General features: G+C 37.4%; 1 protein-coding gene across 1 annotated transcript in view; it reads right to left on the bottom strand.

Moving 5' to 3' along the window:
• B3GLCT (beta 3-glucosyltransferase) overlaps window positions 1-22,052 on the bottom strand; it is a 63,336-nt gene that overhangs the window by 23,552 nt on the left and 17,732 nt on the right. Inside the window, exons 4-6 of the mRNA XM_065830036.2 lie at window positions 20,788-20,897; window positions 8,334-8,410; window positions 4,774-4,885 (exon numbers count right to left, since the gene is read on the bottom strand). Coding sequence (XP_065686108.2) covers window positions 4,774-4,885; window positions 8,334-8,410; window positions 20,788-20,897 — 299 coding nt within the window. The remainder of the gene's footprint in view (window positions 1-4,773; window positions 4,886-8,333; window positions 8,411-20,787; window positions 20,898-22,052) is intronic.

Genomic DNA, 22,052 nt, shown 5'->3' with positions numbered 1-22,052 from the left:
CTGATTTCAAATACACACCGTATTTTCAAACTCCAGCATATGGCCTGGATTCCACCTGTTCAAAGAGCACTGAATCCCCAAATCATTGTCTGAAGTGGCCCCCAGTGAAAATGAGTTTGTCTAGTCCAGGCCCAGAGCAGGTTGCCCAGGACTCCGTCATGTTCTGAATATGCTTCACAACCTCCCTGGACAACCTGCTCCAGTGTTTGACTGCCCAAGCTGGCAACTGACCAGATAAGACACTCAAAAGCATTGCACTGAAGAACTACATACATATCCACTTAGAACTTCCATCTGTCTAGCCTCTTTTACACTAAGGAACATAAAAAGGAAATACATTTTAAATACCTTGATCTTCAAAACAAATAAATGAAGAAAGTCCCAAGTATGCATTTGTAAAGCAAAAAATTAAGTTGCAGCATTATCATTAGAGGTTTTAATAACAGTGTTTAAGAACTTACTGCTTACTCTGCTATATATGAAAATAATTTACTGACTTAAATACTTCTTTAACTTACTGTCAGTTGTTTTAATCTTTCTGTTTATAATAGATATAAAACAAGTCTACCCTCTTCTTTTTTTGCAGAGTAAGGACTGTAATGAAGGGGAAAAAAGAATGTGCATACATATAATTTTTTAAAAAAATATATAAACTGATTTTTCAGGCCTACAGTACGAATCATTAATCAGAACTTTGAATCACCTTAATGGTTATATTAAATCTTTAAAGTGAGTTCTTTGCATCATGACAGTAACTCAGGTTTTTCTTTTTCCTGACAATTTACAAATCCATCACTAAAACAGATTCAGTGTTAGGGCAACTGGTTTTTCACAAAAGATTCTCTTTCTCCATACTCCCTGCCCTATTTTATTTTTCCTCTCTTTTAAAGAGGCAGCAATGAGCAACAATGAAAAATTCCTTCAAGGTATCAGCACAGTTCACACACTTCACACAAGGTAAATAATTAAGTTACACAAAATTCAGGACAAAATGGAAAATATTTAAGCAAAAGTTTCAAACTCAAGACTATCTTGATTCTCAGTCGCCATCTTTCTAACTCCAAACAGATATTGCTATATAGACTGAACTAAATCATTCAGCTCCCCACAGTCGATGAGGAGGAATGAGTGAGGTTGGACCAGTGTGCAGCCAGCACACAGCAGCAGAGAGGTCTGTATGCACCAGGAGACAAAAACCCCAGAGCTACTGGGGATGCTTGTCTTGCCCCACACACTGAGTCACAGCTATGAGGTGCTCCTGATGCTGAGAGGTGGGTGTTCAGGGATCTGCTGAAGAAACAGCTGAAGTCAAGTTGACACTACCCAATATATGGAGAAGGTAAGGGTGGAGATTTTTTCCTACCATTTTAACCACCTTCATAGGAGCTGTTACCTGATACCTACTTACTCAGCCTTTGATATATACTTTCACAGAACCATAGAATGTCCTGAGTTGGAAGGGACCCACAAGGATCATCAAGTCCAACTCCTGTCCCTGCACATGACAACCCCACAGTTCACATCATGTGTCTGAGGGTGTTCTCCAGTCTCTTCTTGAACACTGTCAGGCTTGGGGCTGTGACACCTCCCTGGGGAGCCTGTTCCAGTGGTCCAATAAAATTGCATTTCTACCTGGTACCTTTTGCCTGTTAGGCAAATGTGATAACCACTACACTACAGAAGCTGCTGCTTACACTTTCAACCACAATCCCCGTTTTCACCTTCCTTTACTGGAAGGATTCAGTAGTGTTCACTGGAAGGATTAAAAAATGGGCAAGCATACTAATATTTATGCAGAAAGATTACTGCCTTGAAAGAATCAAAATAATTCTTTAGACTCATTTGTGAACAACATTTTTTAACTCTTTTAGGGTCTCCAAGGCATCAAAATGTTCGGAAACCCAAGCACACTATTTTGTTACATAAACAGTTAGTAAATAGTAACATTTCAATATGACAGTACCATCTACAGACAGTTTCTTTCTGGACCTCAGCTTTGTTATGTTACAGAGCAAAAAGCAATCTTTACACATCCTAATTTTGCAGGTTAATTTTTACAGCAAAGCAATCTATGGATTAAAAAAAACCCACCCACCCTTCGCTTTCTTTCTCTATAAAACACAGAAAATTAAACCTATACATATACCCTCCTCACGCTTTCACATAATATTATTTCTGGTAATATTAAGCCACAAATCACAGTGAAGGCATTCCAGGTTACAGCCAATACTCTCCAAGCTTATTTGGTCATAACATTGTTTATTCACTACACTGATATGTAAGACAAGACAATCTGTGCAGGCTGACTTTACAAGATTAAATTAGTTATATGCAAAGGAGCTTGTAAAGAAACTAAAGGAATGATGGTAATCAAATTTCATGTAGGCAAAGATGTGGATTTAAAAAAAAAAAGAATGTGACTTACTGCATTATGGATAACCACTACTTACTGCACTATGGATAACTACCACCCACAGGATCAGTTAAAATATTGTGCTTCAAAAATGGCAAAAATCACCTACCTCTAGAAGACCACAGTATTTAGAACACTTCAAACTAATAGCTAAAGGAATGTAATACAACAAAACTCAATACCAGACTTAGGGAGGGCACAGGTGACTTCACCCAACTTGCTAATCAAGTTGATTCTACCCACTCACCCTTGTATCCACTCACAAATATGACGACGAGTATGCCGAATGCATCTGTTCAAGACTTGTGTCTGATACAAAGGACACGAGACTTCACCTGTCACATCCTCACTGTCTTATTACAACATCTTATGATTTCTTGTGATTCTCAAAGCAAGCTGTTCTTTAGACACATCTTTTATATCCTTTAGGTATCAACAGCTACCAAGTCATTGCTGCCTATCAGCTTGGTTTACTCGTTCTGTATATCTTGGGGGCTGTAGTCAATCATCCCGTTGGGATGACAGAAAGAGGGGTGGCCCACACAATTTGGTTTAACCTTGCTGCTATCTTCCATTATGAAAGCACAAGTTGAATCAATCTGCTGTTAAAGCACAGAGGGGTTGAGGTTGGAAAGGACCTCTGGGGATTATCTGGTCTAACTTCCCCTGCTCAAGCAGGGCCATCTATAGAGCAGGTTGCTCAGGACCATGCTCACACAGTTTGTGAGTTACCTCCAAGGATGGAGAGTCCACAACCTCTTTGGACAACCTGTGACAGCGCTTGGTCACCCTCACAGTAAAAAAGTGTATTCTGATGTTCAGACTTAATTCATGACCTGAGTGCTTGCCTTGAGGTCTTTATATAAATCCCTCACTGTTTTTTAGTTTTCCTGCAGTCAATAACGTCTTTGGTTATCAGTGCAGGTTGTTCTCTTAACATTTCTCCACAGTCTCTTACGATGCTTTCACACATCTGTTTTCACTCAATATTACATTCGTATCAGACTCAACAGTTCTGTTCCTAATCTCTACATATCCAGATTGAAAAGCTGCAGATTCATCAACTATTAATATGCCCTGTGTAGACCTTTTATTGTGATTTATGTATACCAGTTTTTCGTTATGCAGACTGCTGATACTTTAAAATGAATAATGAATGAGCTCATTCTGGTCTCACTCATCTTAAATTTTGTGATTGATGGACTACTACTGTATATAAGGCATCAGTTACGGACTGCTAAACTAACTAATTTTCCTTTTAATGCAGGTTGGAACTTAAATTTGTTATTGTAATACAATTTATATGTAATGCAAAGGAGAGATTAAAACTGGCATAAGGGTAGCCTCTAGAACAAAAATTCTTGTTTCTATTCTGAGAAGATCAATTAGGAGTAGGTGTTTCTGAAACAGCAGTAAATGGATATTCCAAAGGGCTAAATATATTCATTGAGCCATTTTGAAGACAGAGTGTTTAAAAATATAAGATCTCTGAATTATTATTATCACCATTTTAGAAAATAACTGCATGAAACAACAGGGCCATGTGCCTGCAAAAGAAGTAAATAAAGTGAAAACTGAAGCTGAGTTCAATACCCAATCAAGGTAACCATAAAGAGGCAAAATGTATTTGAATAGGAGATTTTGGCTTCTTTTATTCCAGGCAAAGGACCTGAATTTTTTTCTGAACACTGAGAATTCTAAACATAACCAGTTTCCATGTCAGTTGCATTGCTAACTTTCCTTTTTTCCTTGGTGACTGCATTTTCCTTTTGCTTTGCAAGTCTTGCGGTGTTGTTTCTTTTCCAGCAGGTAAAGAAAACTGTCTTATCACCAATAAAGTTCAGAAACAGAATGCAAGTAAAATACTCTACTGTATTAGTTCAGAGAAAGTTAGTCAAATGAACATCGGTCATTTTGTCTGATGAAAATCAGAACTGATTACAGACAGGAAAACGGGGAGACTGGACCACACACCAGACTATATTCATCTTTTTATTGATGCTATATCACTTTAGGCTATCCATACAAGGATTTTTTTCTCTGCTGAATTTTAACAGTTCCTCAACAGCCTGACAGGCGCTCATACTGCTTCATGTTAAATATCTTGCCCATTTTCAGCCTCAGCAACAGAAATCTATCCCTGTTTTAAGCTGTTTGGATACATCTTTTCCAATGTTTGGATCTATGAGCCATCCAGGCAGTGTTACAAAATTAAATTCTGGACCACAGAAACAGTTCCATAACTAGGAATTTTAAAGTTCTGTATTTATAAGTTTGGGCTTTAAATGATTCCATATTTCACCTAAAAACCTATTCAAGCACATTCAAAAGAAAGTTAAACATCTAAATTTTTATTTTACCTTAGACATGTCAAATCTTCCAAGTACTTCTAGCAGCTTTACAACTTGTATTCTTGTATCTTCTTCACAGAAGAAAATCCATGAGGAGTTCCTACCATAGGTAACAGAAAAGCTAACAAAAGAAATGAATATTTTATTAATAAAGTGGTCTATGAACAGAATGAGTTATTCAAACCATATTCCCCAAATATAAGTACTTTGCAATCAGTTACTCATTTACACAGAAACAGAAGCTTTTGCTACTAACTTAGAATTATACATCAAAGGACTACAGCGAATGCATAAAGATATTGCATCTGCTGCTGTCTGTTAATATAGTCCTCATCAGTTATTCCAGAAAGAATGGAAAGGAGATACATAAAGAATGTACACTCGGGAAATGTATAGGTACTACAGGTATAACCACATATGAATTCAGAAGTTTACAGACAGTAGTTTAAGGTACCTTCCCCTCTGTACCTTAACTTTCTTCCAAGGAGCCCCATAGTTTGGCATCTGACACCTTTGCAACATTCATGAAAATGCCAAATGACAGATTTTCTCACAGCTGTTTGACACTAATCATAATCATTGTCTGCAACCTAAAACCTTAATTAGTTTTTTCAGTACAGTGAAACCATAGAGGCTGAAAGGACTCCCATACCTTCCTCAAAGCTAACACTCATCTCAACGCAGGTTTCCTGACTCCTTCAGAAAATTCTTATTCCTTATTTCTCTACTCCTCCCAGATTTATTCTTCTGCTACTTAACAAAACAAAGCCTTATGAATTCATGACAGCCTAATGGAAAAAAAAAAAAAGCCAATCTTTACATGTCCACTTTCCTTTGAATAGCTTTTACGTTGATTTAATTAAAGAAATCATCTGAGGAGAGGGAGAAGGAAATTAGCACCTAGAAACATCACGGATTTCTTTTTCTACAGCATTGTCTATTGATAAAATCAGCAATGAAAATGAACAGCAGAAATGTTAAGTCAGCAAAAATAAGTGAAAAAGGGTAATAGGATCATTTATGTTTTCGGGAACAATATTTAAAAAAAAAAACCCTCCAAACTAACAAACAAACAAACAAAAAACTGCAAAAACACAAACCCACTATCTGAGAAATACTTATGCTGGAAAATGTGATATCTGCATCTGCAGGTCTTCAGATTACAGGCTAGAAGCATCAGATGGTTGACAGGTGCTAAACTAGTTCAGTTGTTTTTCATCTGGGACAAGCTCTCTTCCTATAAAGCTGCCTTTCCTCCATGTCTTGCAATGGTATTTGATTATTCACTGCTTTTTACTTATGATACTCTCTCTGCTAAACTATAATTGCCAGACCATCCATTCTTTTTGTTCATAAAAGCAAATATGTTGCCCACACAATGCTGAAATCTGAGCAACTCTTTGCCATTCAGGCAAGTGAACGGGATACAACCAGCTGGGAAAGACACATCTCAGCTGTTCCTTCTAAAACTTGCCAAACAAATAAAGGGTATCAGATACTCTCATATTTTAAAATATTTATTGTATTCAACACCCTGTGAAGACTGAAGGCTTTTCTCTCACACTTTAGTGCCGAGCTAGAACTTCAGGAGAAATATTTGGATTTACAAGAGAACAGGTGGGTGAGGGGCAAGGCGGAAACACTAGAAGAATTATCGCGTCTTGTGAATATAGCACCTACAAGTTCACAAAAAGAATGATCTGTTCATCTAGCTATTGATGGACAAACAGAATGATTTCCAAGGGTAAGTTTCGAGGCTTGAATAGAGTTTTATATAGATCTCATAGCACAGAAATTTGGAGTTCAGTTTATAAGGAGACATTGGAGATATCCAGGTAAAAATCCCGTTTCAGGATAATAATTTAAGAAAGGGATTTCTTCTCTGCTTAATGCATGTGGTTTCTGAGAAGAAATGCAGTAGGCCTTCTGGACACAGTAGGGGTACTGTGTCGTATGACCTCCATCGATGTCTTACAATTACATCTTCTGAACTGAATTGTTTTGTCCAAGTTAAACTGTGCCCAAGAACTGAAAATTAAGAATTGTCATAACTGTTTAGAGGCCTACTGAAAAATGCTGACAATCACAGGAGTAAGGGAAGCCATTCTTCTGAAAGGAGTTTTCAGACAAGAATGCATCTTGTATCACAATTCTTAGCATCATCAGCTGCTGCAGAATGGGCTGATCCCTTAGCCTCCCTTCCTCCTCTTCTGTCCATTGAAAAAACTAAAAAGCACAAGCTTCTCAACACCTACATACTTCTAAACTACTCCATGTCTTCATTCTGACAGAAGTGGTAAGTGGAATAGTAGACACAATGACCTTCCTATTTCACAATTCTCTTTGAGATGGAAATCCTCTACTTAAGATTCCTCTCCTGATTTCTGAAGAATTTTCTTCTGCTTTATCACACAAACTAGCATTTCTATTTTTGCTTCTGGGTTTTGCTGTCTTGTAAGAGCTGTATCTGTAAACCCGGTCACCGAGATATAAACAATTCAGAAGAGGTCATTCACTAGGTCATTGAGACAGGAGATAAGAAGGAAAAACAAAGATGATTGATAGTTGCAACATCATCTTCCAGATTTTCAATTTACTTTAATTTTCCTTTTGCTTCTTTCCAGTTTACATGTGTGTCAAAGATAGCTACTATACAAGTGCTCTTTTCATGTTTCTACTCATGGAGAAAGCAATGGAAAGCAGAAGACAGAAAAGCATCCTGTCCTGTAACCGGTCTGATGCAAAAACCTCAAGCCAAAACAAAAATATCCTTTTAAGTAACTCTAATGAATTACATTAACTAAATTAAACCTCAAGAGGCTGCAGAGCCTCTGGCATCAGTTTCAAATGCAAATTTTGGGCAAAGGACAGTCTTCAGTGCTATGGAGTTTTGGGACTTTCTCAAAGAGGAATCACTGCTTCCTAACAGTTTGCAACATACTACTGTGTAAATGCAGCCTGTCTTCCCTGGAACTGCCTGCAAAAGACAAGAAGAAAAGGTATTTGAGATTACTTCTCTGACCATACTAAGATGAAAACTGGCCATCAGAGCTTCTAAAAAGATATTGAAACGTATCTTTTTTTCACTACAGAGACATACACCTCCTAGAAACAGTACAATAAGTAAAAGACAGAAACCTCAAACCGGTATTATGATCTACTTAAAAAAAACCCAAACAATTTATCCACTTAAGTCAGCCAAGTAATCTGAAAGGTCAAAAGTTCTGAAATACCTCACAACTCACACTGTGAGAAGCAGGGACCAAATACAAAACCACACATTTTTAAATGGTACTTCTTTTGACTCGTTTACTTTCTTAATAATTTTAGGTAGTTGCTCAGTTACATCATACTATTCTTGTTTTTTTATTTAAAATAGCTTTCTCTGATTTAATGAAATTTCACAGAAAATTACTTTGGAAAACTAAAAAAAGAATAGAAAGAAAGTGAAGAGATAAGGTTGCAACTCATTCAAAAACTTCTGCTTATGAAAGAGAGGCCCGAGTAATTATTATCTATATGCTTTGCTGGAAAAAAATCTGAAAATAACTGGTGTTCATTACACTTACTGTCTCATTAATGGTAATATTGTCCATGCACCTTTATGCCCGTCCATTTGATGAGTAAGCAGAACCATAGGTAATTCCTTTAAGAAAAATAAAAATATTTCCATTAAACTTGAATTATATGCACTTCCCTTCCTAAACGCCAATTAATCTTAAAAAAAAATTACTCTGGAATGACTACTTAGCTCTTCATTGTTTTCTACTGGCAAACAGCCCTACAGAACAGATGACTTATGATGGTACAAAACAAGGCGATCTGCAGTATAGGGAAAGTGCTTGTTCTAACTAATGATTTCTTCATTCTCCAATAGATATAGAACTAATGCACTTCAAGTGAAATGTTTTGTATAGATTCCATGTAATCAATTAAGTAATATATCATTAATTGCTTTACTGCATCATCAAATCCCATACTGTAAAGAAAGACTTACAAATAGCGTAGGGTATTCTACAAAGGCTTCTATTGACAATGGTGTCACACAGCACTTACATGAGAGTTCCAACACCCTTTGTTGAGTTAAGCTTTGAACTGTCACACCAACATCATGACAAAAAACCATAGGTTTATGCACAAATCAAAATGAGCAGTTAGCATTTTTTCTTATTGAAAAATTAAAGAAGCAAAATCTTTCTATAAATTTCTTTGCTGTTTTCTTACTTGAAACCTCGATGGCGTGCCAGATCCAGGTGCTTAGCGGACAAGCTTTCATTCTGGGGACGTTCCCAAGCAAACACCCTTTAAACATGGCCCTCTGATAAATCAAACTGCATCATCATTTACTCACTAGTTCATACACGTAAAACGTGGAAGAAAGATATATATCCCATAGTATATAGCCAGTATCTTACTCCATTGATTAACTACCTATCCCTTTCACAAGTACAGTTCTCTATTGCAGCATCATTAGGATCTCAACCACCTGACAAATGTTTGAATCCTCTGGGTTAGGTAAAAAATCTGCCTGCCAGAAAAACCTACCCTTCCAAACAGTTTATCTAAACTTCCCCATCATCCAAGTTCAGCCCCTTACAACAATTAACCTAATAAAGCACTGGTGGTGTTAATGCACTTCAACACAAATGACTTTACCAGCAGGTAAATGATCCCACAAACTGTTGTGGTTAGGTGGTTAAAGGCTCATCTCCATAACCACAAAGCAGCACAGAAAAACAGTAACAGGAGGAACCCCAATAATGCCATTGAAGAATACGGAACATCCTGACCCAGCTCCACCAGCTTGGTACCTCCATATCAGCCTGTCCAGCTGTGACACCCCCAGCTAAAGGGAAAGGAGAGGGTCCCTGCTCACCTGACAGGGGTTACTGTCTACAGGGGCATGGGATTCATTATGGGATCCAGGCGAAGAGAATTTTGAGGCAGCACAAAACTTATTATGAGATGCTTAAAGGAAGATGAAAGGCCAGGAAAAGAGGGATCTGAGTGGTTTGAGGAGGACCAACCACTGATAGATATAGAAGAAAAAAAGGGCTGGTCACTTGAAAGAGACTGCTGGTCAAGATGCTTGTCTGGCCACACCCTGCACTGACCACTGCAGTCTGTCCTGTCTTCTCCTTAAATTCCATTTCTAACTCCTGGGCAGGAAGATCCATGTGCCTGTGTGTTTTTGGAGGTTTGAGAGGGACCATGAGTCACAGGGTGAACGTCTCTACTGACAGAAACTGGGGAGAGTGGGGTGGATGCACATTGTGTGCGGGGGTGTCAACGTGTGTAATTGCTCATGAGCATCAAGCTGGACTAAGAGCAGGAGAGGCTTGGGAGCCAGGTATCAGAGCAGCCCCAAGTTTGGGCAGACACTGGAGAGACCCAGGGGCCTGACAGCTGGTTACCAGAGGAACTGGGAGGTCCCAGCTACAGGAGAACCTCTGAGGTGCAAGGATTAGCTATTGGTAGTGTATAAATCTGCACCAGTACCAGAAAGACCCATTTGCACGTGTGTGTCTATGCCCGAGGCAACAGTGAGACGAGGGGGTCTGGGGGTCAGCTACTGGATACACTGAGTGTCTAAAGATACTGGAAGGTTTCATAGTGTGCACATGTGTGCAGGAGCAGGGCTGAGCATCAGCAACTGGCAGGGAGCCACAAGCTGCACAGCAAGCTCAACATGCTGGCAACTGCAGAGACCGCAAGGGCCAGTGACTGCATAGACCGAGTGTCAAAGACCAGCTACTGGAATATCCATGTTATAGGTACGTATATTTATGAACACATATTCCACAACCAGGCTTTCATCCTGATCAGTCAGAGAAGCAAAACGTGGCTGATACAGTTTGTGTTGGTGCGAGTGCTGTGGTTTCTGCCCATGTTGATCTACACGGAAGATCACATTTCGTGTATTGTGTGTATAAGTTTTGTGCTGCATATATGCCTGTTGCGAACATATGCTCAGCCTCACCCCTGGCTGTACCTGGGGACATGGAGCTGCAGCAGCCTCCCCTCGGTCAGGGTGGTGGCTTCTGCAGCTCCTAAGACAAATCATCTTGACCTCTCCAGGACCTAAGTCCTTTCCACTTAGACCATCCATATGCCAAACATTTTTGTTTAATGAATGCTGCTCAAGAATATGAGCCAATTTCATTAACACAAGATTCTCATTTAAACACAAAAATCATTTCTCCTTTAAGAAAGGCTATAAGACGAAAGTTCACACTGCTTGCTGACTCTGTCAAGTTTACTTTAAATCCTTTTCAAGGGCAGTTAAGCATAGCACCTAGTAATACATAAAACATTCAAACTTCATCCACTAAAGGAAACATCTCTACCACTCTAAAGAATGTGTCTCTCAGGAATGCATCAACTCTATAAAAAAATTATCATCTACTGTTTTAAAAAATATTTATCCTATTATGAATGTTCCAAAGTGAAAAGAAATAACACCAAAACTTATTTGAAACAGGATATTCACCTGCATCTAAAATATCAGGGGTTCTGATTTATAGTTCTAGTTCAAGCCAATCTATCAAATATGTTTCTTATTATTTTCAATTTATTGCAAAACCAAAGAAGTCCAGAGGTTTTTTGTGGAAGTGGCAAATCTTAGTAACAGTATGCTCAACATCTGGTATTTCACTCAAATGTAACCACTTCATGGTAAAGTAAAGCAGTAAAAATGTTTGCTTACAGGATTGCAGACAGGAAGATAAAAGGACAAAACCTCTGTCTTTACAAGAATATTTGTTTTTACAAGCATACAAACCCTGCAGTTATATACCAGTATTCATATGTGACCACATATTTCAGGTACCGTAGGAGCTGGACAGAGATATAAGTAGTTAATAATAATAGACACTGTTGTTGAATTGCACAATTCCAGAATTAGAAATGCTTTCCTAGCTGTTGCTCTACATGCTCTACAAGCACTTTACAACATTTTTCCCACTCTCTTGTTTTCAGAAATTAATCCCCAAAACACATTTAGAGCTAGCATATGTATCCTCCTTTCAGCCCCCCTGTTGGGAGGTTAACTAAGCCAAGCTCTGCCAGTCATCTGTTCTGACAGCTTTGACAAAGGAGGGTTGTGGAATACACACTCAAGTCTCCCTACAGCTTTATTTTCCAAAACGTGCCACTTCTGTAGACACCTTGAAGGTTTTATACATGACAGAAAGAGCAAATCTCCCACCTCTAAACACAGTGGGTCAAACCATTTGCTAGGAACTGCCACCGTCAAATACTACACTGTACACTACATTTCCTCCATATTCTAACAACTCTTTAAAACAACGAAAACTACAATACACATTCAAATATTTTTAAATATTAAAATATTTTGATGGCTTAAAGACAGAAGTATCAGTGTTTATCAGAGCATAAGTCCGAGAATCCAGGGCAAAGCGTTATTTCAATATACCCCTTCAAATGAAACCCATGAATGACTTAAAACGCTATTTTACAATACAATTGTAACAAAAGTACTTTGCTTCTCCTTAATAAGTCTGTTATTGGGGAGCTTCTCCAAGATGGTTATGACCTTTAAAACCTTGGCTCTATTTCTCCTCTAAGCTGTTTAAAAAACAACAACAAGAAATGCATTGCAAATGAAGCATAATATCCAATAAACAGACTTTTTAGAGTCTCTTGCTCCTCAGGAAGCCTGAAGTAATAATGTACTAATTTCTGTTAGGGAGAATCTCTGCTTCTGTTGTACTCTCAGATGCCTGCTTATAATTTTAAAAACGAACTGAGTTTTCTTAATATATTATGTGCAATTTCAAAGGGTTCAGGGAAAGGCCACAGCAGTACCCCGCTTTCATAAATCCAGAGCAAGATGCTGTGCTTAAGTCTGTTGTCAAACAATCTTACATTAAAGAAAATATGGAAGCATTTGCCCAATCACATGGAGGTAATAACTGCAACTTCAGGAAGTGATTTGAAGTGTTCCTGACTATAACTTCAGATAAGAGGCAAAAAAAAAAAAAGGGTTTTATTGAAGAGGAAGTAATTGTACCCCTTTTTACTACTGTACATTATAGTGAAATTCTCAGAACACAGCTGCCAGAAAAACTACTTGAATGCACAACCAAAGCACTGACCCCTGAGTGCTCACATGCTCGATCCAACAACTCATTGCCTGGGAAAACAGCTGCAGTAAGTATTTGTATCAGATGGGAGTTTTTAGGCAGTTAGCTGGGATATTAATTCTTCTGCAATAAACCATTTCATAATCAAAAAGAAAGCTTTCTACTACAATACATTTCTGTCTCAAACCCTATAACTATCATTGATACAATTTTTTCATGTAGGAAAGATGCTGGTACCCACTGGGGTTTTTTTTATTTTATTGGGCTGTTCTTTAACAATAGTGGGAGTAAATTTCAGCATGCATATTGCACATTACCATGTTGCCCATTGCTAATATGCTACCCAGAGATCCCACAATTAGGAAACCAGTAAAAAGTCCAGTCAGGTTTTTGTGATCCAGAAATAATTCACTTGTGGTCTGTAGAAATCAGTGTTAATTTGGTTTGCATTGTGTTGATGTGACACCGCAAGATCTTCCTCAGCTACTGGTACAAATAAATGTCCTGCAGCAAAATGAAAAACAGTCATACAAAGAATTTACAAATGTGCCTATGTTTTCCATTATCAGGAGCAGAAAATGCATTGACATCAACACAACTGCCTTCAATTGTGTTGATTAAAACACGAGCAGATCATAATTCAGATGACTGAAACAAACAAATAACACCCCCTGCCCCCCATTACTCAAAAAAGCATAAAATACTTCTAATTTCATCTGTTTTACTCTAGATTAGGCTACCTGTTTCAAAGATCAAAATCAAGTCTAGGGTCTTCGATTGGTGCTTGCTGAGAGTTGTGAACTCCTCACTTTACAAACTGAAATCAATGTAATCTTGTAATCAATGTAATTCTTGTAATCAATGAGATGCGAACAACATTCAGAGGTATTGACCTATTTCAAAATTATTATCATAAATCTTAACACATAGAAAAAAGACTTACCAAATAAACTTCAAACCTAATTGCAAGATTTAGATCTTGACCAAAAATAGCTCCTACTGCTTCCTAACGCTGCCTCATATATTTAGTCTAAGTTAGTCAATTTTTGTGCATTATTTCCTACCCACCACATTATCTTGCATCATAGAGTACACAAACTGTATTCTTTTGGGACAGAACCAAACCAAAGGATGTGCTGCAACTGGTAACAGACCTCCAGTTCATAGAACTAAATCGGAACTAGTACAAAGTAAAACCTTTTAAACCCTTGTGTAATACCAGTGTGAGCTTCTCAGCGACAACTGCATTGCTCTACATGTTTCCTCCTATGGCACCACGCTACTTGTCAATGTACAAGCAGTCCAAATAATCATTATGGCACATCTGAAAGTATACTTTCAGTTAACCAGGATTTAATAAAATACATGGATTTAAAGTCAGTCCAATATTTAGTTTGAGCAGCAGCCTGAATTTTGAAAACTAAGACTTTGAACTTGCTAATTAAAACATGTACCTTTGGAGGAAGAGACTTAATCATTATAAAAGTTCTCACCAATTTATTCTGCCTTTAATTTTCTTTTTTCCTCCCCTAGATCTCATTAGTGCACAATTGTCCAACTTCTACCAGTTCCTTCAAATCTACTGAATATCTGCAGTGGGAAAATGATCATATTCACCTTCTAACATTACAGTGCAGGTAACTTTTACAGTTTCAAAAGTTAATGGGCTACATATTGATTTTGCTGATAATAAAGCCTAGTAATTCCCAAAAGGATCCTAATACCTTTGCAGAATGAGAAGCAAGGGCATATCAGAAAGTCATAGATCAAACAATTAAAATCAAGACAATGGAAGAGACACAAGTCAGTCACATCTGCAAGATGACTTTGAAGAGATTCAAGACAACTCTGAAATAACATTTTCAAAACTAGATAGTAATTTTTTATACTTCTCCTGAAAAACTTTCAAAATGTTTGATTTTTCAGAACTTAGAGGCATCTCTCCCTTCAACAGATCAGAGTTTAGAAGCATTTCAGAAGTAAGCACCCAAATACTGAGGCCCCAAAACAAGCAGTTGCATTTTAAAATGCAAATCCTAAAAGAAACTAAACATTATGAAGACAACCATGGATTCAACAGGACAGAAAATGACCAAGAATATACTGATATCAGACAATGTATCTAAGCAATACATCAGAAAATAAACAAATGCAGATGTTAATATGGATAAGGAAGGGGAAATATGAACTTCATACACTGAACACTTAAGTGCATGCGCTTATTAAAGACAAGGTTTTTATACTTCAAGCTCTACCTACATCAGTGAAGTTTTATGGACAGATTTGGAAGATAAATATAAATATGAAAGTTTGGGATGATGTTACAAATAGAAGTCAAGAAGAACAAAAGCCAAAAGAGAGAGAAGAAAGGCTGGATAAAATGAAGGTCCATCTAACCTTTATAAAGGCTTCTAAATATGAGAGCAAGTCTGAAATAGCCAATTAATCCATTAATTTTATTTCTGTCTTTTAAACAATAAATCCAAATTATGCAAGATACAAGTATGCAAGTTTAGGAGAAAATTCAATTAGTATGGCAGTATTTAGGTGTTCATTCTCCAAATACAAAATATTGTCTAATGTGGGGGGACAAAGAAAAGGACAAATAAATCATCTTTCCAGAATTTTCAATTAATAAACCAGAGACGGTCCAGGGCTTTTAATAGTTGCTGTTACTATCATCTGACTCGAGCAATACAGACAGAAGAAAGCATCACAAGAGCAACATGCACTGGGTACTATCGATACTCAACACTTTTGTACAAGGATTTGTGTGGTTTCAGGAGGCTGGAACTTCTTCCTCCCTTTCACTGCAGTACCATGTTCCCCAATTACTCTGATTTCTTGAGTCCATGAGGGCCCCCCTGCAGCGACTTGACTTCTTTGACAAAGAGTGAGCACCAGACACTCCAGGTGCCCCACCAGTGTCTCTGCCCTCAACACAGAGAAGTGCAGGACTTCGTACCCCAGCAAGAAACCTTCACACACTCTGTTCCCCACCGTGTGCCAGATTCAGCATTTTGCAGTGGAACGAGTCCTGCTGAGCAGTCACAGACTAGCAAGGCCTAGGCCCAGCAGTGGCGTACAAGATTAATATCACAGATGACACGACAGTATCTTCCCCAACAGCTCCAGTATAAACTGGCATCTGATCTTTGTTCTACAAAGCTAATGGAGAAGACATGCCAAAGAGCCTTGTGTTTCATAACTCAAGTCAAAAAGACTGTCCACTGCCTGGCAAGATAAACTCTTACATCTTAAGGAATAAGCATTTTAAGAACTAAGGTGATAAGCACATTTCGTGAGGCTGCAGGATTTATTTGACATGAATGAATCCTTGCAGAAGAAAAGAAAGTTGTTGCTAGGAAGAAAACAGACTGCACACCAACATTTTACCAAAAAAAAAAAAAAAGGACACTAGATCTAGTAACACTGGAAAATATAATTTAAAATTATGTATAAAATGTAACTGTTCTAATTTTAAAATATAGGGTTGATCTTGATATTGTAGAAAGCCTAGCTGTAAGACAAAAATTTTGTAGACAAGGAGATGGAAGGACAGGACAGAATGTAGCCCAGCACTTCGCTTAAATATAATCAGTTAAACTGTGTAAAAACTGCAAGATCCAAAAATGAACCATCTGATCAGCCTCTGGTGGAAGCAGCTTCTGTGGCATGGGAAATGACTACAGGAGGGAAAGTGTTTTCTCTGGGGTTTTCAGATTAAAATCTACAATTTGTGCAAGAAATCTAGAAATTGAAGCAATGGAAACATTATGGATTGTGGATTACAGACTTATGGTATTGATTTCGAAAGGTCTCCAGCAAATTAAGTCTATGAATAGTTTTTCTAAATATACAGATCTGTTTTAACAGCTCTGTTGCAGTGAATGGGAAATCCTTGCACTAGATTTTATAACCACAATATTATTAACATGTACGTGAGCTTCACAGTAGGGGTAAAATGTAGCACAGTTCAGACCTTCTCCAAGACTCAGAACCACTGGGAAATTTTAGCTATATAGCTTGTTGTAGATCTGGAAAAGGAATGCAATCTGTTCATTTGTGTAATATATTTAACAAGGAATAAAATAAGGCAACTACTGCTACAGACCAAGAAAAATCTAGACACATTTTCAGAGTCATTTCCATCATAGCCTGATAGTATTTCAAAATCTCTTTCAGATGAAATATGGATGCCAGAATTCATTGTGGGAATAGTTTCAGACAATAACAGAGGAATATTTAAGGAGGCTTTTGGACAACAAAACTTCAGGTAGCTTCACTCCAGCATGTGAAATCAGATGTGGAAGTAGAGCTAGGGAGAACTTCAGAAAACATTAATTCAACCAGAAAAGGAACACATGTCCCACTGGCAAATTAAGAAAAAAAGAAAGATACAGACTACAAATTCCCTGAAAAGTAGTCTCACAGATGGCCAAAACATGAGCAGGAACGATTTGGAGACTGATCATTTCAGATAGGAATATGGTGATGGCTTAACATATATATATTAAAATTCAAGCCAGCTAATTATACTTTTTCTTCCCTCTCCATTACTTTAACAAAGAAATGTTTCATATTATTGGAATAGTGTGATGCTGCCACCAATACAGCCTAGACAATTAAAAATAACAGATTTTTAAAGCACATATACCACGCTCAACAGCAGCTGGCACTTCAGCAACTGCTATTGTGGCCATGACTCTAATCACACAATAAAATAAAGCTGAGACAGGCACCAAGAGGCTTTTCAACCTTACAGATGCAGCAGCTAGGATACTGACTTAAAATCAATGTTTGTTGGAAGCAGAAAAATAGAACCTTCTGTAAGCTTGCTCCTGTAATATAACAAAGAGACTGAACTTCTGAGGCACAGAACAGCTGGGTTTCTGATCATTTTTATTCCTGCTGTGCTTCAGGAAACAGGATTCTGCAAAATTATGTTAAATAAACAAGAAAGAATACAGGCTTCTCCTAATATTTGCCAACTATTTTCACGTTAGCCAAACTGGAAATTGGGAGATTGACAAAGAAATAATATTATGAAAACTGAATGAAGATGTTAACTAAAGCAAGTACGTACTAAAGCAACACAATATGGATGTTTTCTATGTACAGTTCCATACTTTTGACTGTACTTGTTTCTTTTAAACTGATGTTAATAATCACTACAGTAACAGTCCTCAAACTCACAAATGAGCAATATTCTCCTTTATACATAGGGAAAGTTTAAATCTGTGAAACTTTATTGTGATGAGATGGATTTTGTTCAAAACAAAGTAAGCCTAGTAGTAAAAATACTGCAAATTATAGTTGCAATGCTGCTATAAAACAGAGGTCATACTTCACCTCATCTATGATTCATATGGAAGTATGTGATACTAATTTTCATTTTCCAGTACTCCAAGGTATGAGTCTTAAAATCTTATTTTTACATTCCTCATGGGAAGGGTTGTCAGGCATTGGAACAGGCTGCCCAGGGAAGTGGTGGAATCTCCATCCCCAAAGGTGTTTGAAAGACACACAGATGAGGTTCTTAGGGACATGGTTTAGAGGTGGACTTGGCAGTGTTGGGTTAATGATTGGACTTGATGATCTTAAGAGTCTTTTCCAAGCAAAACGATTCTATGGTTTTTTAAACTCTACAATGAATACTACTAATTTGCTATATTTCCTCTGGTTAATGTACACAGGACACCACTTAATCTTTAGACGTTTCAGGAAAAAGTTTTTTGAGCATTACCAATTGGCTGAAGATGATCAATATAAGAACCCTCAGAAGAAAAAAAAAAAAAAGGCATTTACTCTACTAGACCAGTTTTCATAAAGAAACACACAGTGCTTTGTTTTCAAAACAATGTCATGATCCCAGGCAATTAAATAGAATTAACTGCATCTAAAACAGTATTTCATGCCAAAAAATACTTCTCAAAACCCATATTTTACCTGTTTTGTAGTATTAAATGTAATACCCAAAAACATAATCCTGATTTTCAATTTTTTAATAAGCTAGAACGGGAACAGCCCTAAATATCATTTCACACTGTGACAGCTTCCTTTTTCTTCTCTGGTGTTTCTTAGGAAGGTCTAGTTTACAGACCTACTTAACCGCAGAAATCTCAGAATCTTAAGGAATTTTCTTCATTGCTATGTTCTAGCTGTTGTTTACTGTCCTTACAGGTTTTGGTTAATATTCAATAAATTGCTCTGCAATATGCTTTTAACCATGAACTCAATACTGTAAAAGAAAACAAATGGACAAATTACTTATAAAGGTCAATGTAACATAAATATGAATGTGGATTATTCAATTTTAAAGCAATGCAGATATTCTAGTTTCATTCAATAACACAAATCTAACAGCTGGCTTCCACTTGCCATTTTAAAACAGGAATATAATAACTAATGAATCCTGATGGACTAAACATCTACCATTTCATCCTGTAACAACAGGCAAATGAACCTGATCGTTCAGTTGATTCAATCCTTTGTCCCTGTACAGCAGTTGGCCTTTAAAACACACAGATTTACCTTCATTTGCCTGAAAGTAATAATTTCACGTGTATTCTTTTTGATGAAAAATGCAAACTTCAGTTTGCTCAAGGCAGAAGGAGTCACAGGCACAACTCTGATCATAAAAAACAATTTAATTCTCTCTCATAAAACATGCCTATATTCCTGCCTCACTGAAATTATTTACACTTCCACTTATTGATCTTTTCATCGTTCCTATTTTGCAACGTCAGTTTCAGAACTCAACTAAAATCCATGCTTTTAACAACTGAAGTCATAATCCCCTCTACACACACTGTATCTGAACACTTGCCCAAATCCCAAAGAGGACCGCAAAGGAGCAGAACTCCGCAGAACAAAGGCTGTTCACATGACTGATTCATTAAGGGATTAAAAATTGTATTTAGCACGGATTTAATTAAAACAAGTTTGATAAGATTGGATAAATAAAGCCTAAAACGTCCAGGAACCTGATTTTAGACTCTCCAAGACCAAGATACATATGACAATTTAAATCAGACTTCTTTTTCCTTTACAACAAAGAACCTAGAATTGAAAAATAGGTCTAATAACCTCACAACAAGCTATTTCACATCAGGGGAAGTCTGCCTCTTACTTTGTTCTTTTTATTAAACACAAAGAAAACTTAACCTTCAATATAAGTCTCTTAAAAACCTCTCCTCTCTCAGCTAAAGCTTTACAAGTAAAATTTGGTATTAGAGCGCCAAGTCAAATGCAGACGTGTGCGACACGCAGCTCCCAGCCCAGCAGCGCCCAGCGGCAGGTGAGAGGCCAAGGGCTCATTCTGGGGTGGGTGGCAGAGGAACAAGGGGTGACCAGGGAATGAACTGCACCGGGAGGGGGGGCTGACACCCACCTGGGCCACAGAGGCTACTGCTGTAGGAAATAGGGAATCCTGCGTTAGGATTTTAATGTCCACATACTTTGCTGCTCTACTGCCACAATGCTACAGTTGTGCAACGAAATTCTGACAAAAATCTACATTACTGAATCTTCATTTGCTCCACTAAAATAAAATACTCACCTAAAAATTATCCTAAGTAGTGCTTAGATTATTATGTTTTTCACTTCATAAAAATAGCATATGACTTTCCTCAAACGCACAAGTCTTTCTTGTTATCACTCTTACATCAAATGCTATCCAAAAAAAAAGCCAATTATTACACAAAATGGTAGATAGTTCAAATTAAAATTATCTGGTGATACATCACAGCATACAATCAGTAAACATCCAGTGAAACAGTTCCCTTGTAGCCACATAGAAGACAATTAACAAAATTAATAAAACAGATCCAAAAAAGGCACAATAGAAAATTATATTTTTAGTTAAATGTAGTAAAAACATACATGACAAGGTGCAATCTATATTATCTAAACATACCTTTCCAAGATCTGCAGCCTGTTTTAAAATATCTCTTTTTAGATCTTCTGCTCTCTTGGAATGAAAAGAATTGCTTTGACTCTGGATGACAAATATAATTTCTTTTAATTCTGTGAATCAGAAAATAAGAAGATTTAAAGACAAAAGTTATTTTCAGTTTTCCTTCAAAGCTGCTGAGAACCCCGGTGTGCACGGGGGAATCTACTACACAGCAAGATATTTCTTTAGTTATACGAATATTTAATGCCATAACAAAAAGGCATAATTTAACAGACCGAAAAAATCCAAAGCAGCCCTTTTGAGGATTAATGCGTAGAAATTATGACATAACTGGGAGATCTGCAGCAACCAAAAAAATACATTTATGTCCACAGTTAACTGTAGCCACATCCATGAAGTTCCTTTTTCTTCAATACGCTACCACTCATTATTACCAGAGTTAAAAGGTGTAAGCCATAGACCAGCATCTCCTCTCACTAGGCAATGAACAAACATGAAATGGAAAAGATGCTTCCTCAATAAAGAGCTTCTTACCCTACCCAGAAACACACATCAGATGCACAGAGATATACATGAGAACAATGAGGCAATGCTTTTATCTGGCGGAACAGCATCGACATCTCCAATGTTCTTCACAGTGTCTAAAGGCACAATATTTAAGAACTTTCAACTGGAGACTCTGAGAAATTTAAAAGAAAATAATAATGAAGTAGCTTTGCAGACATTTACGGACACACACAAAAAGCTTATTAAAAAAAATACAAGTAAATACAAGTAGGTGATGAAGACTGATGCCATGGAATAGCTGCACACAGACAGATTCCAGTACTTTGAAGGCTGGAAAAAGTAGGCAGATTTGATCCTGTTCAGAAGCAGAACGCAGTAGAGAATGAGAAGGTAAAAGGAAGAGGAGAGGACCGATGCCCTCTTCAGAATTCTTACCAAGTTTGACCTATGCTGTATAACCCACCCAACACCATAACTAAGGAGCAACGTATAAAACCAGGAGACGTTATATTACAGTCTCTGTTGGGTTTGCCAGGAAAGGCAGGTACTGTGTGGAAAGTGTGCAGATGAGGAAACTTGTTATAGTAACTGAAAAAGTACAAGTGACTGACCAATCACTGCCTAAACAACAAAAACAACAGTAATGATGTTCAGTGTTCAAGGAGGTACAAGATGACTTGTGGGGAGGGTAGACACGGGTTGAGAACTACATTTAAATTCTATCACTCGAGGTGACAGATCAGGCGTAAGAGATAATG

This window comes from Patagioenas fasciata, chromosome 1 (assembly GCF_037038585.1).
Source record: "Patagioenas fasciata isolate bPatFas1 chromosome 1, bPatFas1.hap1, whole genome shotgun sequence".
Lineage (NCBI taxonomy): Eukaryota > Metazoa > Chordata > Aves > Columbiformes > Columbidae > Patagioenas > Patagioenas fasciata.
Note: the sequence above shows the minus strand (reverse complement) of the source record. Positions and strands in the feature narration are given on the sequence as shown.